Source organism: Chinchilla lanigera, unplaced genomic scaffold (genome assembly GCF_000276665.1).
Source record: "Chinchilla lanigera isolate Chin_1 unplaced genomic scaffold, ChiLan1.0 scaffold00066, whole genome shotgun sequence".
NCBI classification, from domain to species: Eukaryota; Metazoa; Chordata; class Mammalia; order Rodentia; family Chinchillidae; genus Chinchilla; species Chinchilla lanigera.
The window spans coordinates 237,377-256,729 of NW_004955467.1; the positions used below are offsets into that span (position 1 = coordinate 237,377).

A 19,353-nucleotide genomic window follows, 5' to 3' on the forward strand; every position below is an offset into this window, starting at 1 on the left:
AGGCGGGCCAGCTGCGGGACCAGCCCCCCCGCAACCGCCGCCCGCGGAACCCGGGGAGGGGGAGGGGCGGGGAGGGGCCTGCGGGGGTAGCGGGGCGCCTGAGGCCGCTCTGGCTTCTGAGCAGAAACTTTGTAGGTTGCAAAAGCTGCGAGCTCGGAGCACGGGCGGAGCTGCACCCCGCCTGGCCCCGGGGCGCCGCTGCATCGCTGGATTGGGAGGAGCTGGGCATGCCCGCGGGGCGCGGGGGAGGGCAGAGCGCTTGAGACCCCTCTAGGCGGCCAGGGGTGCGCGATGAGGAGCGCAAAGACAGGGATGCCAGGGCTTCCTAACACAGCTGGGGAGAGGGCATCCCTGGGGTCCCACCTGGAGCCCATGCTCAGTACGAAGCTTTACCAGGGTGCCTGGAAAATGAGGTTCAGTTTAAGGAGGTCCTGAGGTTGGAGACGCCTTGTGATGGCCCCAACCACAATCCGCAGCTGGGGGACAGGAGTGTGGCTCAGCGGTGGAGCCTGCGGCCAGCCCTGGTCCCATCCCCGGCAGTGAGGGAGTTGGGGCGCAGGCGCGGCAGCGGGGTTATACTCACAGTAATAGCGTTTCTGATTTCGTTCCTTATCTGTTCTTTCAGGGCGAAGACCTCGTCTAGACATGTATCCATTCTAGCGCTGATTGTGCTCAGTGTACGGGGCGGTTTTCTGATCGGTGGTGTGCATTTAATTCCACGACGGCTGAAAGAAGCAGCCTTACTAAGCCCTTCCTGAAAACTGCCTTCTGACACCGCCCCCCATGCGTTGGGGTGATTTTCCTTTGGATTTTCAAGCTCCAAAGACTTCCCTTAACTATGTACCAACAGCGCCTGAGACCTGGAAGCCAACAAAAGATTAATGGATGCCATTTGCCTGTGAATAATAATCTATGACACAAGGCAAGATATATGTAAAATGTATTTTTAAAAATCACACAGTAAGAATCCTTAAACACTTTGTATATAAGTTTGTGTCTTAGAAAACAGTAAGCATGAGAAACATGAAAGTCATAGATAAATGCAGGATCCACAGTGATCATTGGTTGAGACTGGTGAATTATTACTCTAGAGTCACCTTTCACACACTGTCTTGGGCCAAAATATAATGTTTGCCTTAGCTCCTTTTCTTCATTAGAAAAATATTTGAATTCTCAGTTCTTAAAAATCCATGGGCACAGCTGAATTACATTAGGTGAAAATGAACTGCCATTGCTGGACCTATGAATTATTTATCTATAAACTCAAAAGCACAAGTGGCCCTCAACTTAAGATGGTCTGAATTTTAAGGGCTCAACATAGTAGAAAATGTACTTTAAATCTGAAGCTTTTCAGATTAGCAATATGTGTGTGAGATCACAGGGGTAGCAATCTTCAGGTAGCAATATGTGTGTGCTACAATCCTCCGTCAGGATGCTAGACAAACAGCCGCAGCTCTGGGTCAGCTCGTCAGTCACGAGGGCAACAGACACTCTATGCTATAGCTGCTAAACTAGGATGTTTTGGAGGTAAGGTGTATTAAATGTACTGTCAACAATATTTTTTTTTTTTTCTTTTTATTGTTGTCTTGGTGGTGCTGGGGATTGAACCAAGGGCCTTCAGCATGCTAAACACATGCTCTACCACTGAGCTATATGCCCAGCCCTGACTTAGGGTATTTACACCTTCTGAAGGGCTTCTCAGGAGGTAACCCCATGTGTATCATGCAGGCATCTTGCCTCATGTAAGAAAGATTTTAAATGGTCTTCTGCAGTCATGCATTTGAAAGGGTTTCTAAACAAAAGCGAAAGGGAGTAGTCAATTAAGAATGGAACGCTATGCTAACTCTGCAGCACTGGCAGTTAAGAAGTTGCTCCCTATAGTTCAATCACTTGCTTTTAGAAACCGACAAAAGGCCTTCACAGGGAGCAGGGTAAAGAAGACATCAGGCTTCTGTCAGACAAACTTTACCTTCCCTAGGTAGCCAATGAAGAGAGAGGAGGGAACTGCATGTAAGGAGGGGAAGGAGTTAAATTGCCCACAGATACCCCTCTGGTGGTCTGTCAGTCTGTCTGTTGGGCTGGTACCCTACTCTTGCAAGAATGAAGAACTGTCTTTGGGTCTGGAAAGTGAATGCCCTTCACACACATCACTGAATTTTGACATATACTCTCACTAAAACCCCCACAAGCAGGACCACAAGGACCCCAAGGACCAGAAGCCCTCGCCGCAGCACCAACTGTCTCCCAGACAATTTGTTGTCTTTTGTGTGGGCAGGCAAAGGTTGTTCTCGGTGTGTCTCCTGTTCCGGTTGAGTCTCCTCCTTCTTTTCAAAATGTGTCATTGAAATCTCTCCATGGTTTTCAGGACTCACTGTAGAGGGAAAAAAGAACTTTGCAGCTTGAAAGAAATTTATTTTGTTCTGTATAAAAAATGATATATAATGTACTAGTATATAATGTACTAGTATATATTATATATTAGTACATTATATAATGTACTAGTATATAATGTACTAGTAGCTAGGAGAAAATTAACTCTGGAAATAATTGCTACAGTAAACAAATAAAAGAAATTTTGTTAGGCAGGAACTTATAGGAGCACATTCCTATACCCTGGGGCAGAGGCTGCTGCCCACTGAGATGACTGTTATCCCTTCAAACTTTTGTTTCAGATACTGTGCTCAAGAGAAAACCACAAGGAACCACTCTTTTGCTCATTATAAAGCTCAGTTCTCCCCCCAGGAGACATGGCCATCCCTCATCTTTTAGCATGGGTGGCATGATCTCACACTGAGCATGCTCAGAAATGAGTCTCTCTTAATGCGTCACAAGGAGTCTCTCTACAATGAAAATGCACAAAATTTCACCAATGAAAGCCCCTTGCTTCTTTTGTTCGGAGAGACACTGCTTTGGAAATTACCCTCAGAGTTCTCTTTACTTGTTCAAATTAAACCTTTCTGCAGCCTTTTGTCTGCAGTCTTTCTGCAGTCTGTTGTGCTTACTGGCCTAGTGCTCACCAGAGCCAAGCCCCACCGTGTTCCATTGCAGGGATCTCGGAGCCCTCTCTGCCCCTTCACAAACCAGGGTAATTAGCCTGGGGATTCTGGGTGAGACAGCTAACAATTTACAGTCCCAGCTCACTGTCTCACGAAGGTAAAGAATGAAATCAAAGATAGAAAGGAAGTAGTTAAAGGGATGTGTACTGGAGGTAGAAGAAGGAAAAAAGCCTGGACAGGTAGTTGGAAGGGGTCCTGAAAGTGGATTTGTTCAGTGGACTCTTTTTCCAGAATCATTTATGGATGAGCAGAGCATGGGAATCTGCCCAGTGCCCAGAAAGTGGTATATCAGTCTGTCTGTGGACCCCCAAAACAATTGACATGTTTTAAATGTAAATTTCAAAGAAAAACTAGTTATTCAGCATCCCCAAATTCCCTGCAACCAGTCCTCAGCCCAAAAGTAGGGAGGTACTGCTACCTTGGTTCATTCTTCCTAAAAAGTTTCTTTCCTGGGAGTCCTTAGCTTTACTTTTTATCATTTTCCCTGTGCTTGCTTTTACATTTCTAAGCTTACTATCTGTATGGCTTGAATTAGCTCTTAACTCGATGTAAGGGTAAGAGCTATTTTTTTTTTTTTTAATGCTCACAAGCTTGATTCCATCTAAGGCCCTGACCCTTGCTAGCTGCCTATTTGAAAGCTAAATAGTTAAACTGCCTCTTACACAGGGTTCTCTGTAAGTTAAAATTCACATGGCAAATTTTCAAAGAGCCAATGTCCCTAAATAAACATTTCAGAAAGAAAATGAGCAGGTCTGTATTACACAGGATGGGGTTTGTTAAAGTTGCCAGGAATAAGGCTTACTTTAAGAGATATCAAGTGAAGCTTAGGAGCAGATGAGATGGCAAAACTGATTACTATGCTCAAAAACTTTTGGTGATCCAGGACAGAAATAAGTACAACACATCTAAATACAGTTCATGTAACTAACAGAGATACCACTGGTCAGATTGCTTTGCCTGTATTGAAGGAGATATGATAGTCTGAGCAGCATATGCACATGAACTACCAAAATGTGGTATGAAAGTTGGCCTATAAATTATGCTGCAACATATTGTACTGGCCTGCTGCTGGCCTGCAGGCTTTGCAATAGGTTTGGCATGGGTAAGATCTGTGAAGGCAGGTGGAGCTGCCTGAAGATGAATACAATGTGGAAAGCACTGATGGTAAACCTGGGGCCATCACCTGCTATTTGGATGCAGGCCTTGCCAGAACTACAACTGGCAATAAAGTTTTTGGAGCCCTGAAGGGTGCTGTGGATGGAGCTTGTCTGTCCCTCACAGTACCAAACAATTCCCTGGCTATGATTCTGAAAGCAAGGAGTTCAAGGCAGAAGTACATGGGAAGCACATTACGGGGCAGAATGTCGCAGATTATATGTGTTACCTAATGGATGAAGATGAAGATGCTTATAAAAAACAGTTCTCTCAGAACATAAAGAACAGTGTAACTCCAGACATGATGGAGGAGATGTATAAGAAAGCTCATGCTGCTATACAAGAGAATCCAGTCTATGAAAAGAAACCAGCCAGGCATGATGGCACAAGCCTGTAATCCCAGCACTTGGCAGGCTGAGGCAGGTGGACTGTTGCGAGTTAGAGAACAGCCTGGGCTACAAAGTGAGCTCAAGGCCAATCTGGACTATATAGCAAGACCCTGTCTCAAAAAGATTAAAAAAAGAAAGAAAGAAAAGAAAAGAAACCAAAGAGAGAAGTTAAAAGAAGAGGTGGAAGCATCTCAAAATGTCCCTTGTTCCCTTGTCCAGAAGAAAGACAAGGTAGCTCAAAAGAAGGCAAGTTTCCTCAGAGCTCAGGAGCGGGCTGCTGAAAGTTAAACAAAATTTCTACGAAGATTTTTCAGGTAAAGACCAATAAACTTAATCATCAAGTAAAAAAGAAAATTATTTTCTTCCAGAACTCTGAAGGCATTGTAACACTCCTAATAAAGGTTGGGACTCCCTAACCTGGGATGATCTTAAATTGAAACACCTCTGGTCAGAAGCATTCCACTTAGAGAATACTCAGCCTGCAATCACTTATATTTTTTAGGAAGCTGGATGATCATCTTGTTCTTTCTTTTCCCCTGTCCTGAGAGACTGAACCCAAGGGCACAGTACCGACTTTCTCCTTTAATTTTTTTATTTTAATACAGGGTGTTGCTAATTTGCCCAGGTGGGACTCAAATTTACAACTATCCTGGCTCAGCCTCCATGAGCGCTGGGATTATAGGCATGAGTCACCACACCTGGTTGCTAATCTTCTTCTTGCACTATTAGATAATCTGCCTTTCTCTTTTTGGAAGTTTTTAGGGTACTTTCCTGCGATTACTGGTATTCTTAGTTGTCTCAATTACTTATCTCAGTGCTGAGACAAAATACCCAACACCAAAGTTAAAAGAAGAAAGGTTTAATTGGATCACAGTTTGTAGAGGTTTCCATTCATAGTTGACTGGCTCCAAGGCAGGGCAGCAGGGCAGAGTGACATCGCAGAGAAGCATTCCACAGCAGGAAGAAGGCAGCTGAGCAGCGAAGTAGCAAGCAGCAAGCAGTGACAGCTGACCCCAACATCCCTCTCTCTGTCCCTTATATTCTGCCCAGGCTACCCAATCTTAGGGCAGGTAGCACTCACACACAGGGAATGCTTTCCCATTATCCACTCCCAGAACTATGCCAAACCAATCAGTGGACTAATTTAGTAGTCACACACCTTTGATCCCACAATCACACCCTCTAGATCCAGCCACTCTGAAAAGCCCCACCTATGAGTGCATGAGGCTTTAGGGGGACCATCTAGACACAAGCTGTAACATTACTATTCTGAAGCACCATGAGACTGTGTATAGGTGTGAGTTATTATCCTGCTTGGTATTTAGTATGCCCTTGGATGTGAAGACTCAGTTCTATGAATAACCTTGATTTATTCCTTAGTTTATTTCTCCCTATTTGCTCCTTCTGAAATGTTTATTTTCTTTCTGCGCAGACCTAGAAAATAATTTTAAACATACTGATACCAGCTCACATCTACCAAATACAGGATAAGTATCAGACCCTTCTTAGTACTCAATACTCACAGCAATAGTAAGTATCCTATCACCCCAATTTATAAAATTGGGAGAATTTACATGAATGGTAGAAAACCCAGACCAACCCTTCCTCTCAAGGTGATTATAAAATCTAGATAAAATGAATTTTAAAGATCATATTGAAGGCATCAGAGAACTAAAAATGTAATGAAGAATTATCGGGACATGATCCCGAAGAAGCTGGAAACTCCGACAGGAAGATCCTGGCCTTTAGGGCCTCTTCCATCTGGACAATTCCCCCTCTGAAAGATGGAGCTCAGAGGCTAAGCAGTACCCAGATTGGGCCCTGGTACATCCGTGTTTGGACTTGAAACTTCTCTGAAGGGCTGAATCTAAAAGGTAAGTATCAATGAGAAGTAAACCATCCTCACACTGGCTGCCTCTCACCTCCAGATCAGCTGGGTGCTCTAGAAACCTCAATTTCTGAAATTTCCCTAGGTTGCCTGTGAAACTATTAGATAAGTAAGACAGATATTAATATGCAGTCAGAGAGGGATTGGGCCCTTGAGGAAGTCAGCACAAAAAATAAAGGCGTTAGAATTTTGGCTGGAGGCAAATCCACAGAGAGCCACAGGATGGAGACACCATAGCCAGGCCTGCAAGATATACAGCAACCTGAGATGGTACTGTGATCAGCACCACCCAGTCCAGTGAGCCAAGACAGGCCTCAGACTCATAGGCAGGCAATGGATCATCTGGACCCACATTCCCCTCCCTTTCCAAAAAGCACTTTGCTCTGTCTATATATGCCTGCTACATGACTCATTTTTCTACTGGACCGATATTAACTAAGCAGCTATACTTGTAATCCTGTAGGTTAACAGTAGTCTGACCCACATTATAATTTTGTTACACAAATCATTCCTGACAAAGGCCTGGTGGTCACTGACTCAAGACTCTTCCTGGAAATCCAGGAGCTATTGTTCTCCTTATTTCCAATAAAACTCTTCTAACTTCTTCCTTTGGTTCATGACTTCACTCCTGGATATTGTGAGACCATAAACTCAGCATATCTGACATCTAACAGGCTGAGAGTTCTAGTTTTCTTGGATCAAAACCTCAGTGCCTGACAGCACCATCCTATCTGAAGATGTACAACTTTGTTTTAGACCTCAAATGATTTCTAAAATAACTTCAAATATAAAGTGTGGAACACAAAGATAACCAGACACACAGAAGACTAGATAATATGAATAAGAATTGAGAAAAACAGAATTGACCACTGATGGCCAATTAGCCATCGAGGAAGTGTAAAGGGTTCACATTACCACCCCAAAATGTGACAGTAAGTGATGAGTATGTGACCCCAAAGCAGTCTTCTTTGACATGTTTCAGACTGGTCATTCTGAGAAAGTAGAGACAGTGGTTCTGAAACACTGTCTTTTTACAAAAGAAATGTACATCTATGAAGGAAATCTACATTAGTAAAAGCACCAGTCTCAGGAAAAGTGCTGCTCCTGACAACTATTATCACCAGGGAAACTTTATCTACATAACAAGACCACCTCTACTGATGCTCATGTCTGCCCCTCCCCTTCCCATAACTTATATAGCCACCATCCCCAGAAGCCCCACACCCTTTTCCTTTCTGTAGTTCAGAATGCTATGGAAGTTTAAATTATCTGAGCCTTCTTTGAGTTTCATATTTTGTGGGACTCCCCTGCCTAAACATGTAATTGAATATGGTGTTCTCCTATTAATCTTCCTTGTGTCAACTTAATTAGCCTAGCTGCAGAATATAGGAAGTTGGAGGGAGGCTATTTTCACCTCCTCTACAGGAGCAGAAGATTCATATGACTAGCTGCTGGAGAAACTGGGAATGGAGAGGAATTACTAAATAGACAGGAAAAAAACACATAATCTTATTTGTATAATGTTCACTAGAAGCAGTGGTTTAAAAAATAATCTGCTTAAAGCAAGTGATGCTTGAAAGGGTTTCATAATTCCTTTAGAGTCGCTGTGGCACCACCTACTGGAGACTATATGCCATGGCCAATATGGCATTGGCCCTTAGAGGCCATGTGCTAAGCCCCGCCCTTCTTCCCAGAGTCAAATTATGACTTCCTACTCCTCTTTATGTAATAGCTTGTTTCATTTTCCCACACTCCTGCCCAATGCTAGCCTGCCACATCAGCCAGCCCACCCCCTAAACCCCGCCTCTAGCCTGACCATATTTAACCATTGTCCCCATGACCCAGCCCCCAGAAGATTCTCTTTCTCTGTCAATCTTCTCCGAGCCCTCCACAATAAAAGTGTTTTATTGTATTATTACTCTCTGCCCCGCCGGCCGGACACCTTTTATTGTTGGTGCTGTGACTCGGATCGGTGGGGGCTGTGTGGCCTTGCTATGGGAAGGGACTTTCCCTCCCTTGGTTTAAGGCTCCCCCACTCCACCTCCCGCCAAGGAGCTGCTTTTCCTTTATCTGGATATTTGCTGTTGCCATCCTGCATGCAACACCAGCTAGCTCCAATTCTCACAGGTGAGCTTCCTTTCCATTCCCGGGAGTCTTGTCTCTCTCTCTTATCTCGATGTCCATAAATCACAGGCCTATGTCAAGACTCCTTTTTGGGACTACTGTGTCCCTACAGCCTACAGAATTCCCTTCTGCCTTCTCGGTGACAACTGGAAGGGTAGATTTGGGCACTTTCTCCTCTCTCGCATCTCTGACAGGGTGATGACTCTCTCAGGGGTTATGAGATCAGCTGCTCTAGCCCCCGGCTCACCTTTGATCTGGTCATAAAATGGGAAAGATTTATTCCCATCCTCCAAAAACACATTCCGCTCGGTTGTCTCCTGTCCAACTTAACTGCTTTGAGACTTGGAGACACGCTCAGACCAAAACAACGAACCTTTTATGGCCAGACGGTCTGGCCTAGCTACAAACTAGACAACGAGAGCCACTGGCCTGCAGATGGTACTCTTGATCTTACTATTCTTAGAGAACTAGATAACTTCTACTATTGCAACAGCAAGTAAAAGGAATTATGCTTTCATTGTTCTTAGGGCACGTCCTTCTCTCCTCCAGGCATGTGGGACTGACCCAACTCTGTTTGACCCATTCCACACCGCCAGAATCCCCTCCTAAAGCCTCTCCTGGCCCTCTCGATGATGTCCCTCCTGTCTTCACTCCCCCCCAACCTATCTTCATCTCCACAAGCTGACTCTTCACCCTCTCCCTCCCAGCCTGATCCTAAGCAGCCAGATGGCCAAACCCCCTCACCCCAGCCAGCTCAGCCAGCAGCCCAGTCCCCTTCTCTTTACCCTCCTCTACCCACTTCTGAGCCTTCTCCATCTCCCAAACCTGCTATTCACCTAGCCCCTACTCTCCAGACACCACCCTCCCATCCAACTCCTTCTCCCTCTGCCCACCCCTCTGTGCTCACCTCTGCCCCCAGACCCACACACTCGCCCCACGCTTGATCTCGTTCTCCTCCTCCACAGTCTCTGTCCTCTACAGACACAGTGTCTGTTTCATCTCAAGGTTCCTCTTCTCCAGCTTCTTCCCCTTCCCTGTCGCCTTCCTCTCCTCCTGCCCACCACACCTGATCTAAGGGGACATATGATAGGAGGACACAGAGGACGACCTTCAGCCACGTGGTCACCAGCAGCCATCCTGCCTTGGGCTACATGGTCACCCGGAGCCATCTTGCTGCAAGCCTCATGACTGCTGTATGCCATCCTGCCATGAGTCACATGGTCACCAGTAGCCATCTTGCCTCAGGTCACTTGACCACTCTCTGCCATCTTGCCCTGACCCCTCGCCCCTCCCAACTCCACTTACCCTTCACCACCTCCTAATTCGTCTCAACCTCAACTTGTACGCCCCCTTCGGAAACAGGCCAGCCCTAAAGGGCTAATTCATATCCATGTTCCTTTTACCCTCTCCGACCTTTTCCAGATTTCTAATAAATTGGGGTCTTTTATAACTGGTCCCCACAGATATATTTCCAAATTAGAGTCTGTCACCAGCTCTTATGATTTACATTATAAAGATCTTTTTATCATCCTCAACTCCACTCTTTCTCCTCAACAAATAAAAGAATTATAAAAAAAACAGCCCACGAAGAGACTAACATTAAGCACCAAGCTAATTCAGATTATTCTGAGAGCTGCTGCGGTGCCGCTTACGAATCCCTATTGAGACTATCAAGAGCCTGAGGGCTCCCACAAAGTCAACATAATGATCGATTGTATTATAATGGGCCTTAAAAAGATTTCTCATAAGCCTGTTAACTATAATAAACTTATAAAGCAGACTCAAAGAGACAATAAAAAACATAGATACAAAGTCAAATGTGGGGATAGTACTTGTTAACCCTCACTTTATCTCACAATTGGCCCTAGATTTTCGAGCTAAATTAAAAAATCTAAACTTGGCCCTCAGTCCTCACAAAAAGAGCTCTTAGCCTTGGCCTTTCGCGTCTTCAATAACAGGGAGGAACGACAGAAATTAGATAAACAGGCTAACAGGCTGACAGTTGCTAAGGCGGCTGCCCAGTATCAATATGAGCTTCTAGTAGCGGCACTCGGGGTTTCTAAAGCAGACAGACCTAAACAGGTGGATGCCAAACAAGGTGGTGCCAGCAACAATGCCAGAGCCCCTCCTGGACCATGCTTCAAATGCGACAATAAAGGACACGGGGCACGAGCCTGCCCCAGCCCGAGACCACCCAAGAAGCCTTGTTCCATCTACAACCTCGAGGGCCACTGGAAATATGACTGCCCTGCCTGCCAGAGAGTGGGTAAGTCATCCATCTCCCTACCCTCACAGGACAACCTGTCACCACGGGACTCTTCGATTGCTGATCTCCTGGGCATCGCTGCTGAAGAAGACTGATGGGGTTCAGGCTCCACAGCCCCCATTAAGGTATTCTACTTGGAGCCCCGAGTCTCACTGGAAATCTCAGGTAAGACTCTCTTGTTGACACCGGGGCCACATACAGTGTTCTTCCTGAGTTTTCAGGTCAATGCATTAGATCCAGAGTCTCAATAGTGGGGGTTGATGGCCAACCAAAACAGCCCTTACAAACAGGGCTTATCCCCTACGGATTCCAATCTCTTTTTTTACTCATAGCTTTTTGGTGATACCTACATGTCCCACACCTCTAGTGGACAAAGATATTCTCCAAAAGCTTAACTTCTCCTTTACCTTCTCCCTCCCCACAGCTCTCATTCTCCAAGCTCTGCCACTGTGCACAGCCAATCTCAACCCTCCCCTTCCCCCTTTACTGGTTGATCCCGAAGTTTGGGACACCTCCAGCCCTACCCTTGCTACCCATGCTGTCCCATCTCAGGACCCATCAGCCTTTCCCTGCGTTCCCCAATATCCAGTAGCCCCCAAACATCAGCGGGGACTTAAACCCATAATCCAGCATCTCCTTGCTAACGGCTTTCTTAAAGCCACCCACTCACCCTACGATACTCCTATCCTCCTGGTAATCAAACCCAATGTCTCCTATCGCTTAGTTCAAGACCTCAGGGTTATTAATAATGCAGTCACACCTATTCATCCTGTAATGCCTCACCTACACCATGCTCTCCCATACTCCCCCTTCCACAACTCACTTTACGGCTCTGGACCTCAAAGATGCCTTTTTCACCATCCCCCTACATCCAGACTGCCAAAACCTCTTTGCCTTTATGTGGACAGACCCAGATACTCTTCGCTCTCTACAGCTCACATAGACAGTACTATCCCAGGGATTCAGAGATAGTTCTCACTTCTTCAGTCAGGCCCTAGCTACAGATCTAGAAGCCCTCAACCTTAAACCCAGCACTCTGCTCCAGTACGTAGATGACCTCCTTCTCTGTTCCCCTTCCTATGCACTGTCAATACAACACACAGCTACTCTCCTCAATTTTCTGTCAAACCGAGGATAGAGTATCCCCAGCCAAAGCCCAAACAGCCTCTCCAAAGGTCAAATATTTGGGGCTCACTCTCACTCTCACCACTCATTCCATTACCACAGACCATAAGGTTCTCCTTCATGACCTCCAGGTCCCAACCACAAAACAATAAATCCTCTCTTTCCTTGGTTTAACAAACTTTTTTCGTCTCTGGATTCCTAACTTTGCTTCTCTCGCTGAGCCTCTCTATAAGGCATCCAAGGGCTCCTTGTCTAAACCTCTCGATCCTACCAGACCTATACAAAGCTCTTTCCATAAGCTACAGGAGGCTCTTTTGAGAGCCCCAGCTCTCACTTTACCTGACCCAACCCAGCCCTTCATTCTTTAAACTTCCCCTCAGGGACACTTGCCACCCACTTCTTTCCCAACTCACCAGCTCAAAACAAACAAACAAACAAACAAACAAACAAACAAAAAAACACCAGGTAAAGACTGGCAGGTCGACTTTGCACACATGCCCCACTAGAAAACCTATAGATATCTTCTCACCCTTGTTTGCACCTTTTCTAGGTGGATAGAGGCATTCCCCACCACATAAGAAACTGCTGATGTAGTTTCCCAGGCCTTTACACAGGACATCAACTCCAGGTTTGGACCTCCCCAGACTATCCAGCCAGATAATGGTCCAGCATTTATCTCACAAATTACTCAACAGGTTTCTTCTAGCCTTAACATTACTTGGCACTTATACATACCATATCATCCACAATCATCGGGCAAGGTAGAAAAGGCAAATGAACTTCTAAAGACTCACCTTACCAAGCTAATCTTAAAATTACACCTGCCTTGGCCCCAGCTTCTCCCCTTAGCATTAACTAAGCTCAGGACACTTCCTAGAGCACCCATTTTTCTGAGTCCTTTCGAGCTCATGTATGGTAGGCCATTTCTGCTTCATAACTTCCCAACTCCTGACCACTTACCCCCTATTGCTGACTACATCCCAATTTTATCTTTTCTTTGATACCTGTTACGTCAACATGCTGACCTCTGTCTTCCACAACCAGTAGATGGCAAACAGCCAGAGCCACCCATAACACTTAGAGACATAATATATCTTAAAACTTCTAAGCCTACAGATCTACAGTCAAGGTGGGGAGGCCCCCACTTGGTGGTCCTCACAACTCCCACAGCGATCAAGGTCACTGGCCTCCCATCCTGATTCCACATCACCCAGGCAAAAAGGTGCCCCAACAACCTGGTCACTCCAGAATCCAAACCTCAAACACCAGAGTGGTCATCACAACTTTTATCTCCTACCCATCTAAAACTCACTAGAACCTCTAGTGAGTTACCAAGGTAACAAATATATTGTTACCCTCTTCTGCTCTTGGTCTTCTATGTACTACTTATTTTAGCATTTGCCGTCAGACTGTGGACTGTTTGCCCAAGCGATTTCCAGATGCCACAAAAACTAGCCTTCATCCTCCTATACTTGATAACGGCCTTTGGGATCTCCACCCTCCTCTGTCTACCTCAGGCCTCACAAAAGATTTTGTTTCTGAGCCTCATACTATTCCTACCTTTTTCCAGTTCCAGTACACAAACACAACCTACGTACACCATAACTCTCTCCAACCAAGAGATAGTGTGTTCTCGCGATTTTACTCCCTCAAATCCCAAGGTTACCTTTCAGGTTCCATACTGTCAAATGGTACCCATTCAATGTACCTGGGAAGCAGACAAATGGATGCAAGTCCAACGGGCAACTGCACATGTCTGGGCCCTGACACCAAGACACTTACGCAGTGGCCCCAAGGGACGATGTTGCCATCTATGTGGCTTATATGTCATTCCTTGACTTGCCACTTTTCGCCAGAGGCAATACACCAATACCAGCATCTTCTATCTTGACACTTCGGGTTGCAAAACCATAGGTATAAATTCAGGGGGACAAGTACTAAAGGATGCAGATCCTCTCATCTCAATTGGGTTTGTAAAATGGGGTGATGGGGTCAGGTGGGTAACGTTTTCAATCCTCAATGCATCACATCCACAACTCCTCCTGGAAAAGACATGGGGCCTCTCCTTTGATAATCAGGAGAAAAAACAGACATAACAACTTTTAAACTTACAGACATGACAACTAAAAAACTTAGCTGATGACCCCACTTCCACTAATAGAGGCTCCAGCTTACACTTCTGGGGTCCTACAATCTCAGGTCACTCCTTCTATTCCACAGCTTCTTTCACATGCCTACAGCACTCTCTCACATTCCTCCAACCTCACAGAATGTTGGCTCTGTGTCCCTTATCAGCAGGACCTATACATGGCAGCTCCTACACACTGGAATTCCTCACACCTGTCCTTTCCACACAATCCAGCCATGGTAGGCCCACTGCAGATCTATCCCTCTCAACAATGACCAGTTAACCTCACCTGCCTGATCTCTCAGGTCAAAAACACCCCTCTACAGCTAGACGACCTACCTCACTGAACACACTCGTTATGCACACACAAGACAGGGCTGTCTGTCCACCAATGGGATGGTTTATAATATGCAAAAAGGGAGCATACACTTGCCTCCCCCCAAGGTGGACAGGTTTGTGCACACTGGCTTTGTTAGTCCCTGCCCTAACAATAAACTCTCAAGATTATGAGATGTCACTCCTGTCCAAATCTCCAGATATTCATCTAAACCACAAAATTAGGGCTATTCGTGCTCCCATCCTTATGGGAGTAAACATTTTCACAGTGTTAGGAGTAGCCATGGGAGCAGGAGAAATGGGCATGCGCATACATGCTCAACAGCTATACCACCAGCTCTCCCTGAAACTTCCCCAAAGGATAGATGACATTACACCTGCCATACGTTCACTTCAAAATCAGATTAACAGTCTTGCAGCAGTCACTCTCCAGAATCAACGGGCCCTTGCCATCTTAACGGCTGAGAGAGGGGGCACTTGTGCTATGTTGGGAGAAGAGAGCTGCTACTTCATAAATGAATCTGGGATCATTATGGACAAGGTAAAAAAACCTTCGTATCTGGCTTGAGTGTAAACGCCCAGAACTAAAAAACTACCTCTCCTCCACTTCACCATGGTCCTGGTGGAATGACACATTTGGGTCATGGGCACCATTCTTGCTACCTCTTCCGGACCCTATAATCATGATAATGGCCTGTTTACTAGTAGGTCCCTATATTTTTAAACTTTTGTCTAGTTTTGTTCAATCCAGTCTTCGTACAATCACGGCCAACGAACTCGTCGCTGTGGCAGACATTCTCAACACTGGCAGTCATGCAGGCGACAACCGTCATCCCCTTGCCCTCCTATCATGGCAACGCCCCTATTCAGCAGGAAGCAGTCTAAGAAGAGTCGTCGCCCCCATAACCAAAAAGACGGGGATGAAAGGTTTTCATAATTCCTTTAGATTTGCTGTGGCGCCACCTACTGGAGACTATATGCCATGGCCAATATGGCATTGGCCCTTCGAGGCCATGTGCTAAGCCCCGCCCTTCTTCCCAGAGTCAAATTATGACTTCCTACTCCTCTTTATGTAATATTCTGTTTCATCTTCCCACACTCCTGCCCAATGCTAGCCTGCCACATCAGCTAGCCAACCCCCTAAACCCTGCCTCTAGCCTGACCATATTTAACCATTGTCCCCATGACCCAGCCCCCAGAAGATTCTCTTTCTCTGTCAATCTTCTCCGAGCCCTCCACAATAAAAGTGTTTTATTGTATTATTACTCTCTGCCCCGCTGGCCGGACACCTTTTAATGACCAATGAGAGAATCCATTAAAACAAACATGCAAATGTCAGTTTCTGAGATATGGTCCATGCACAGGATCACCACATATTAGAAATGCCTGCAGCCCAACACAAAGAAATTCTAAATGTATGTGGTGATGGCTATGCCAATTACACTGACTGGAACCTTGCACATTATAAATATGTATCAAGAGGTCATACTGTATCCCACAAATATGTACAATTATTATATATATCAAACAAAATTTTAAAGCATATATTTTTAAAAGAAATGCCTGCAGAATGCTTACAGAAGTACCCCCAGAATAATAGAACATCAGCCTTTTAAATCTTCTATGGTGGTATAAGAATGTGTGGAGTTGAATTACCCACAAAGTGGGTGTCGCTTGACCTAATCATTTATTTCTGAAACATTAGTGCTCTCTTATAGTTGGAGGTCATGCAGCCAATCTAGTTTTGTTCCCCAGTGGTCCCTCCTGTCATACTCAGACAGGCCTGTTCAAAAGTGAGAGCTTTACCCTACCTGGGTAAACTGGATCCTGAGACACAGTAGAATTTTCACTCAGGGGCATATCTGCCTTCAAGTTGGCATGTACTTGAGCCTGGAAAACAGAAAGCAGAGTAGGTCCAAAAGTCTTTCCATAGTTGTTAGGACATTTTAGTGGGCCACCCAGCTGAAAAGTCAAGTCATTTTCTTTAATTGACACATAAAGCTGAAATTTCTCTACATCACTATGGGATTCCCTATTAGAAAGACTGAAATGATGTCAATGGGTGAGGGAGGCTGGACAGAAAGAGTACAGTGTAAAGGAGGTGGATCAACCAAGGTTGGTTAGAATTTGCCCTTCTTCATTTGCTTCCTTCATCTCCTTTTTCTATCTATTTCCAGACCTCGCCTTGTCCCTGGAAGGGCAAAGAAAAGGAAGCACACAATATCTTAGCAAAATGTAACAGTATTAGGGTGGATGTGGTATACTTTCCAGACTGAAATAGGCTTTTGGGGGACAAATGCAAGGTCCTGGCATGAAGTGCAAGAGACTGTATTTTTCTATTCATGGAATCAACATAGGGCAATAGATAAGGCCCAGGTCGTGCAGCCCTCCACATTTGGAAGTCCAGTTCAAACAAACAAAACAAGCGTTAAAGCAGCATAAAAGGGAACAGAACCTTCTAAAATGAAGGGGAGCGCCAATCTGGATCCTGTTTGCCTGATGGAAAGGAACTTCTCTGGGGCAGCACTGAGCACAGTTACCTGCTGACAGGCTTGTTTCCAGTTGAGCCGAGCAATGAAGGCCAGAAAACACACAGCTTGAGAGACAGCGCAGATGATGATCCCTGACCACAAGCCTGGAAATGGAGATATTTAACAGGTCAGCTCCACGGAAAGCAACCACTCCTAGAGAGGAAGTGTCTTCTGTCACTTCTGTGGCCCATCCTGAGACTCTGCTTCCATGGCTGAGATGCAGCATAGTGGGCAGGAACTGGGTTTACAGAAGGTTCCAGAAGGTTCAGCACTCCCTGAGGATGTCAGTGCAAAGGTTCAGAAGTTATTTTTGGCTTTTGGTATTATAATGCTTGCATATTAAGAAAATGATAGTTATAAGCAAACTAAATTTCCCAGGACAAACTACTGCTGTTCTGTGTTCCTCAAAAGAGGAGGCAAACTTCTCAAAAAAGCAGAAATTGTGCCAAGTAAGGGAATTAAAATTTTTAACTTGTATGTTTCCACTAGAAGTCCCTGATTTGGAAATTAGTTATTTTGCATGTTTATCAATTGTAGTTGTACTAAAAGAGGAAAGGGGGGAAAACTCTCTTTTTAAAAAAAAATCCCTCAGGTTTATATAAATTCATATTTAAGTCCCTAGGACCTCGGGAGCTAAGCATGCTCTCTACCACTGCTACAACCCCAGCTGGAAAAACATTTTAGAAAACAATGTTCATATTCTAAAATTATGCTTGTAAAGACTCTATTCTCATTTTATACCCCTAGTAATCATATAATAATAACAACAGTAAAATATAAGAAAAACTTAAAGCAGAAGTCACCAACCATTAGAAGTAATTGTGTTCCCTCCCCCGGAGCTTCCTGCTTGCCCTTAAGATCTTAACTTGCTCCTAGCACAGATTTTGCTGGAAGCTCCAGGGCAGGGTGATGGCCCTAGAAATGAACAGAAAACATACAAAGAAGAGGCTGAGTAGGAACGGATGACAGGAAAAGCCTCACAGCTCTCCGAGTACACCCCCCACACATCCCGCCTACTAAACCTGCCCAGGGCATGCAGGAGCACCCAGATGATGAGGGTCATTTTGTCAACAAAAAACTAATGGCAGAATCAAAAGCTCTAAGACAGCTACCAGAGGCTGACTGTGCAAACTTGACCCTGCAGTCAACTTATATATAAAAAACAGACTTCTACAGCCACGACCACAGGCAACCAGCGCCTTATCTGAGATACGCAACCCAAGAAGCCCCCCTGCTAGAAAGCAGACTTGCAGCTGCTTTGCCTGGGTTTCCCAGTGACAACCCATGAAGCTAAACAGTAACTTCTGTAACGGTGGACCCCAAATGTCCTAGAATTGGCTAATAATTGACAATTACTCTAATTTTAGTCCCCACTTCAACTTAGGACTAACTAGGGAAAGTTAAATAAATTTGACCCTTTAAGCAATCACATGGAGGACCTAGTCCACCGCCTCCAGTTCCCCCAGGCTCCAGTTCCCTCCAGGCCAACAGGCTCCAATGAGACACACTTCAGCCATCTCTTTTTGTAGGGTGAGGCTCTTGCTGGCTGGCTCCCTTGACCAACAGACTCAGAAATCACAGCGTTGGCTTTACCCCCTCGCTTGGTCTTAGTTTATTTATTCCACAACTGTCTGGATCCACCTAAGGGCTGAGGAGGTTAGGATGGGTTTCCGTTTACATTTGTGGTAGACAGACTTAGCTCAAGGTTATGTCTCTGCTTCTCAGTACCCCTCATCCTCACGTGGTATTCTTCAGATGTGATCAATCTGCCCTTCGCAGCAGTGAAGGCAGTGACCACTTGCCATTCCTATAATGCATTAGTAAAAGCAAGATGCTGGCTTCCTCTTTCAAACTCAGAGTTCCAGGTACACGTGAATTGCAAGCTCACTCTAACCAGCCTCAACGGAAAATGACCGATTTTCTCCAGCTGTAATTGGAAAGTTATCAATTTTATTTCTAGTAATATCACAATGTATCATTTAAAAAATTCTGTTTGATTCAACCTAGCAAACCCAAAACAGATTAATTATTAGAAATCCCTATTCTGGGCTTAGGAATTTGCCTATTTGAAAGGCCTCCTAGGAAATCTGGAGTCTGTCATTTTGTTGGAGTTGCTTGTGGGAACTGGCCAAATGCTCCTGTCCTCTGGGTAGCAGGACAGGCCACATGGTATTCCCAATGACGTGGTAGCAGTCTTCCTCCTAAGAGTGAGTGAAGGGATTGACTACAGTCTTCTTACAGTGTTCTCACCTCCCCAAAGTCCCCAACACCTCTTTTCAGGGACGCTCAACTGTTTCTCTACTTTTCACATAGTAGGAATGCTTTTGCTAAATGAGTAAGAGACTTAAATACAGT

At 45.1% G+C, this 19,353-nt stretch overlaps 2 protein-coding genes and 1 pseudogene across 6 annotated transcripts in view; 1 reads left to right on the forward strand and 2 right to left on the reverse strand.

Annotated features, from left to right (window-relative positions):
- Nucleotides 1-2,371, reverse strand: part of LOC102028395 (multidrug and toxin extrusion protein 2-like) — a gene marked incomplete in the record, with an annotated part of 62,538 nt that extends 60,167 nt beyond the window's left edge. The window contains 1 exon segment of the mRNA XM_013522185.1: nt 1-2,371. Within this exon segment, the coding sequence (XP_013377639.1) occupies nt 1-374 (374 nt within the window).
- Nucleotides 924-19,353, reverse strand: part of LOC102027057 (multidrug and toxin extrusion protein 1) — a 44,196-nt gene continuing 25,766 nt past the window's right edge. For 4 of the 5 annotated variants that reach the window (XM_013522186.1, XM_005399261.2, XM_005399262.2 and 1 more), the window contains 3 exons: nt 17,008-17,102; nt 16,279-16,357; nt 924-2,371 (listed from right to left, as the gene is read on the reverse strand). In XM_013522186.1, coding sequence (XP_013377640.1) covers nt 2,148-2,371; nt 16,279-16,357; nt 17,008-17,102 — 398 coding nt within the window. In that variant the 3' untranslated portion in view covers nt 924-2,147. The other variant, XM_013522188.1, reaches the window with a different exon arrangement.
- Nucleotides 3,811-4,888, forward strand: LOC102026733 (annotated as a pseudogene).